The sequence below is a fragment of the Melanostigma gelatinosum genome, assembly GCF_949748355.1.
Source record: "Melanostigma gelatinosum genome assembly, chromosome: 15".
Classification (NCBI taxonomy): domain Eukaryota; kingdom Metazoa; phylum Chordata; class Actinopteri; order Perciformes; family Zoarcidae; genus Melanostigma; species Melanostigma gelatinosum.
Window position 1 is genome coordinate 18,571,275 of NC_136648.1, and position 6,037 is coordinate 18,577,311.

Here is a 6,037-nt window from a genome sequence, read left to right on the forward strand (position 1 = left end):
GTTTGTTTCTTCAGTTGACGCAAAGCAGCTTAACACATACATACACTCATTCCATCCTCCTTTGTCTCTTTATTCCTTGCTTTTGAACTATTTCCCTTGACCTCCATCCCTGTCTTCTCCTGTTCTCAGTGGATATGGAGCAGGTTGGTCCTCATCTCCTCACTCCACCCTACTTGTACAGGTCTGAAACACACACACACACACACACACACACACACACACACACACACACACACACACACACACAGAAAGCTGTCACCCCAGCAACCCAAGTGGCCCCCACCTCATCTTTCCTGATTACACCCCACGTAGACATACACTTGCACCTATGTCAAACGTAGCCCAACCCCTCTTGCACCCTGTGCCCCACTGCCTCATGTGAGGTTTTTAATAAGGTGGATGCAAGAGTTGGTCTTGCTCTCTTCTGGGTGACGCGGATTGGAAGGGGTTCTCTAAACCTTTAGCAAACTATTCAGTTTTTGTTTTTTTTCTTTTACTTTGTGAAACTGTAAATACATCTACGTTTATCCTAGAGAGGAGCCATGAAGTGGACCTGGGTGCTTGTGGCAGTCTTGCTGTCCTTTGGGGAGCTATCACTGGGCAAAGACAGCTTGGACTTCCCAAAGTACGATGGCAAGGACCGCGTGCACGACCTCAACGCCAAGAACTATAAGTCTGTGATGAAGAAGTACGATGTCATGGTGGTGTACCACCATGACCATCCCGGATCCAGCCGCGTCGCCCAGAGACAGTTTGAGATGGAGGAGTTGACCCTTGAGGTGGGTTGAGTTGGGGACTATGGGTAGAATAAGGACGATAGCTTACTGATGGGAAAGCCGTAAAGCTAGTGCTGCATTCATAGTGCAGAGCACACAAACGTTACACAGTCTTGAACTCATAGTTGCTATATAGAGTTTAGTTTGAGGATGTAGCAGAGTTTGTATTTTTGATCGAGTTTAATTTCATTTGGTTGTAGAATTTGAATCATGCAGATGTGTGTGACAGAATACTGCTGGTAGAGGAATTAAGATTCAAATAGAAAATGTAAAAATAGATTTTTATAGTGAAAGTGCACGTGTGGTTACAAGGAACAGAAAGTGAATTTTGGCCAGCAAAGGCTTTTTTTGAAAGATTGGGTTAAATGTGAAATTGAGCACAGGGGAAATTGAGGCTGCTAGGTGGAAAATAGCTTTGCTGGATTGAGAAACGCTGATAGATGAAGTCTCAAAAATGTGTCACAAGCCTGCTGTGTGTCGTCAGTGTCGTCCACCCAAGGCAAAGAGCTGAGCTGTGGATATCATGTATTCTGGCAAAGGCTGAGCTTGTGTGTGTGTGTGTGTGTGTGTGTGTGTGTGTGTGTGTGTGTGTGTGTGTGTGTGTGTGTGTGTGTGTGTGTGTGTGTGTGTGGGGGAGTTGATGTACCTAACGCACCTCTACCAGTATACCTCTCAGGCCTCCTGTCAGCCTGGATACTCAGCAGTTTCAGGACATTCCTCACAGACAGACATTACATCATCATTCAGCAAGCTTTCAGTATCAGCTCACCAACGCATCAAACCCTAACTGACCTGGGTCGGTCCTCATGTTACTTTTTAAAAAACACAGAATATCAAATGACACATACTCACACACTGCATTTTTCAAGAAAAGTCGTATTTGCGTTTCTTGTCCTTCTTCTCCACACATTTTAGATTGGACCAGAAGCAGACCTGCCCGGTTCTCAAACTGTATTTTACACAGAATTGATATTTTTTGAAGAAATACTGGACTAATACCTGCTGTGAAATTTGCAGTTCTATGAAAAAAGTCTGAGGGGTAATGACAGATTTTTAGAATAGATACACTGGATCATGTGGCAACCATATTTTAAGGCATTTGGCATGGCCACTGCACAGTGTATGATGAAGGCTGCTTCCTGAGACATTTTGTGTATTTTTATGTTTTAGGAGAGCTGCAAGCTTTTCTGGGGGCTCCTTTTAGAACCGGCTCGCAAAACAGGCACAATTATAGAAAGGAAAGCATGAATACACGCTGCTCGCCTTGGCATATCACATCCGATCAACAGCCTCTGGTGTCTCTGTATGGGAGCCTTTGGGATCGGCCTCAGGGCTGGAGGCCAGCACTGGCGGTTCTGGCTCCAGTAGTGCACCTTCAGCTCTGGGATTGACACTTGAAGTACTGTACTTGTCAGCGGATCCCAGAGCGCAGAGCATCACCGCCAAAATAGTCCCTGGGCTGGTGGGGCTTCTGGCACTATATTTATCCCGAGCTGCTTTCGTGGAAGGCCGAGATCCCCGAAGGCTTGTGTTTCTCCTTATGAATGTATTATGATTTACCTTTAATAAGGATTTATTATCAGTAACAGGCTGCTGCAGTTCGAGGTCATAATTAAGTGTTTTCTCCCTTGGCCAAAGAAAAGTTTGAATGTTGAGGTTGCCGAACAGTGTAACTGGAGTCTACTGTGTGTGTCAATGCGTAATCACTTCCTAAATGTGCTGTGTAAATTGCTCACTGTCCGTGAAAACAGATTATACAAATTGTATGTATATCAGGATATAAAAATGGTGTGAGAATGTATGAGGAGAAATCATTTGTGATCCACAGTAGGGAGCAGGAAAAGTAAATTTCATCATGCTGTGTTCATATTTTTGCCATATATACATATACTGTATATATATATATACATATATACATATACTGTATGTATATATATACAGTATATGTATATACTGTATGTATATATATATATACAGTATATACATATACTGTATATATATAGATATATATATATATAAATATATATATATCTATATATATATAAATATATATAATCATATTTATATAATCTCAGTGTCTCAGTGAACAGGTACAAAATGGCAGCATTTTGCATGTTGTGCAGTTGGAAAACATGCTGATCTAGCTATAAAATCCCATCTGAGATGCTCAGCAAGTTGAGTTAACTTTACATGTAGTAAGGGAGGTTCAGCTGCTCCAAAGAAATGATACCAGCCACATTACAGCAGATACACCAAGATCTAACAACAACTCTGAATGTATATACTCGGAGAACAAAGTAGATATGAAGCTATGGAATCATTTCTCTATTTAATCGTAAAAACAAACTGCAGAAAAAATCACCGGATAATTTAATTTGTTTATTTTGCATATTCAAATCCAGATAAACAACCTCTAATGTTTCTATGCAAATACACATGTTTATCTGCAATGTACCTCTCACTTGGAAGGCTTGTAATGTATTAGTTTTATTAAAATGTTTACAAAGAAAAATGGAAAAGGATTAGAAAATGACCAGCATAAATACTAGGTATTTTTTCACATACTTTTATTACAATGTATCTACAAATGTGTCCTTCAGTTGCTTGGATAGTAGGAAGTCTTATACTCACCTCAATCACTTGCCCTTTGGAAGTTTTTAATAGCCTACTTAAATGCCAAGAGGGTGGGGTCTGCAACAAAATATCATTCAATGCAAAAACAGCTAAAGTCACAGTAAAACCAAATACTGTGGTACTTAAAGACTCAATTTGTTTCTTTTTTTTAATGTATATAATGTTAGGTGTATGTATACTTTTGCATTCAGGACATATTCGCAAATATTCTACACTTACTGCAACTTACAGCAACAACCTCGCTAACTAAACTGCTCCACTGTGCCCCACCCATCTACACGCAATTAAAAGAAAAGCCAATAATGATCTGCACAACAACCTGCAGGACAGTCCAATTAGTCAAACTATTTATGCCAGTAAAAGCAGCTGCTCAAGATCTCTGACACCAGTGTGCACACTGTGTGTATTTGTGTGTGTGTGTGTGTGTGTGTGTGTGTGTGTGTGTGTGTGTGTGTGTGTGTGTGTGTGTGTGTGTGTGTGTGCTCCTAACACACTGACACAACCCTCGAACCACTTCCTCAATGCAGCGAACGTGGCACTGCCATTGGTGGAACCAACTGTCAGTCATGAGGTTCAAGTTTCATACAGATTTAGAAAGTGCATGAGCAGCGCTCTGAAAAGCAGGCTTTTATGGTAATGAAACTATAGTGAGACAACTTTGTCAAAACGGTATAAATGTGCATCAGATACTGCACACTCATGCAGGCTTGCATTCCCATGTTTTATAGGCTCATACTAAGCTGGCATGCCATGTCCTCGCTTATATGACAGTGTCTTTGTTTTACAGCTTGCAGCCCAGGTCCTGGATGAGTTTGATGAGGAAGATATCGGAGTCGGCCTCGTCGATGCAAAGCACGACAAATTCGTTGCTAAGAAATTAGGTAAACCCTCAGCAACATAACTGCAGACACCTATAATTTAACACGATGCAAAAATATTTTATAATGGCTGAGAATTTGAATTAACTTGTCTAAGTAGCTTTCAGTGGGATGTGGCCTGCTGTACTTTCACGAAACTATAAAACAAGTTTTCAGCCACGCCCTGAGCTGGCACCGCACGAGTGTAAAAGAATATGTGACGGACGAGGCCAACTTGTCAACATGTGTGACCTTGGCTTCTGCTCTGTGCTTCTTCTCTTTCCCCCCAGGCCTTGATGAGACCGACAGCATCTTCATCTTCACAGACGATGAAGTCATAGAATATGATGGCGAGCTTGCAGCAGACACTATTGTGGAGTTCATCTTTGATGTTCGTGAGGATATAATCTCCCAGTTAATAGCCTGCTTTATTTGAGAAAAGAAAACATAAATGCCACTTTGCTTTCTTTGAAGATGACACACAGAATCTGACTCTGTGTTCCTCTTCTTCTCTGTCACCTTCAACTCCATTGCACCCCCCCCCCCTTTTTTATCCTCCATGACCCTCCTTTTCCTTCATAGCTTCTTGAGGACCCAGTGGAAATCATTGACAATAATAGGCAGCTGAAAGGCTTTGAAAACATCGAAGAGGACATCAAACTGGTGGGCTACTTTAAGAGTCACAAGTCAGAACGTAAGAATCTGTACTGTGATGGCATGATCACCTGTTCTAATTTTTTTTTTTTACAGTTGCTTTTCAACATAAATGCTCATGATTGCATATTGAAGCAAGTGCAACAGAGACCAGGGTCAGATTGCTTGATTTAACTTTGAGCTGCAGACTGCTTTGATTTTTAAAAGGATTTGCAAGTGACAACACATAGGAGCCACATTAATGATGAGTGCAACAAGTCTACATTCTTAGATATTTCATACAGGGGCTGATCTGCTGAAACAACTTGATGGATGCCTGTACAATTTCAGATTTTGAGGCTTTTGCCGATGCTGCTGAAGAGTTCCATCCTCACATCAGCTTCTTTGCCACATTTAATCCCAAGGTGAGTAGTAAAGATTATTTTCTTATGTTTGATCAGACACACTTAAAACCCCATAATAAGACTGGGTAGAATATAAACTATAAATAAAAATGTAACTAACTTTAAACCTTTATATGTATATTATATGTGTAGTCATTTGGTCCCTTACTGATATAAAAATGTTAATTAGTGCAGCTTTAACATAATTAAGTAAAACATACACACATTTCTTTAAAGCAATCGGCAAAAGATCTAGCCTTGAGGCACTCCATGGAGAAGCATAGCCCTCTTTGAGGATTAGAACATATTTAATTCCATGTATTTAAAACCTATACTGAACAATATATGTTCTGCATCTTAACTGTCTGCTGAGTTTGATGAGGAATAGATTGGTGGGTAGACAACTATCATGTCTGAGGTAAGCAATGTTGCCCTCTGAAACACGAAGCTCTCAGCTTGGGAAAATGTCCATCTGTCTTGTGTCAGACAGCTTCCCAGAAGTCCTCAATGAGATAAATATTTTCCCTCATCAGGGTCTCTCTCTATCTGTATATTTAAAAGTAAGAAGTACACTAGCAGACCTGTTTGTCCAAATAAACATTGGTCTGCAGATTAGCCACTGAACATTCCATAAACCTTTCTTGGTGTGCTGAAAAACATGAACTGAAGTGTCTGTTAAAGGTTGTATCGCTCTCAATTAACAAACATTTTAGTTGTAAACCATTAACATGGT

General features: G+C 40.5%; 1 protein-coding gene across 1 annotated transcript in view; it reads left to right on the top strand.

The window, feature by feature from the left end:
• The first annotated feature begins 361 nt into the window (after positions 1-361).
• casq1a (calsequestrin 1a) overlaps positions 362-6,037 on the top strand; it is an 8,702-nt gene continuing 3,026 nt past the window's right edge. The window contains exons 1-5 of the mRNA XM_079285591.1: positions 362-779; positions 4,198-4,291; positions 4,558-4,658; positions 4,850-4,961; positions 5,252-5,325. Of these exons, the coding sequence (XP_079141717.1) occupies positions 543-779; positions 4,198-4,291; positions 4,558-4,658; positions 4,850-4,961; positions 5,252-5,325 (618 nt within the window). The 5' untranslated portion in view covers positions 362-542. The remainder of the gene's footprint in view (positions 780-4,197; positions 4,292-4,557; positions 4,659-4,849; positions 4,962-5,251; positions 5,326-6,037) is intronic.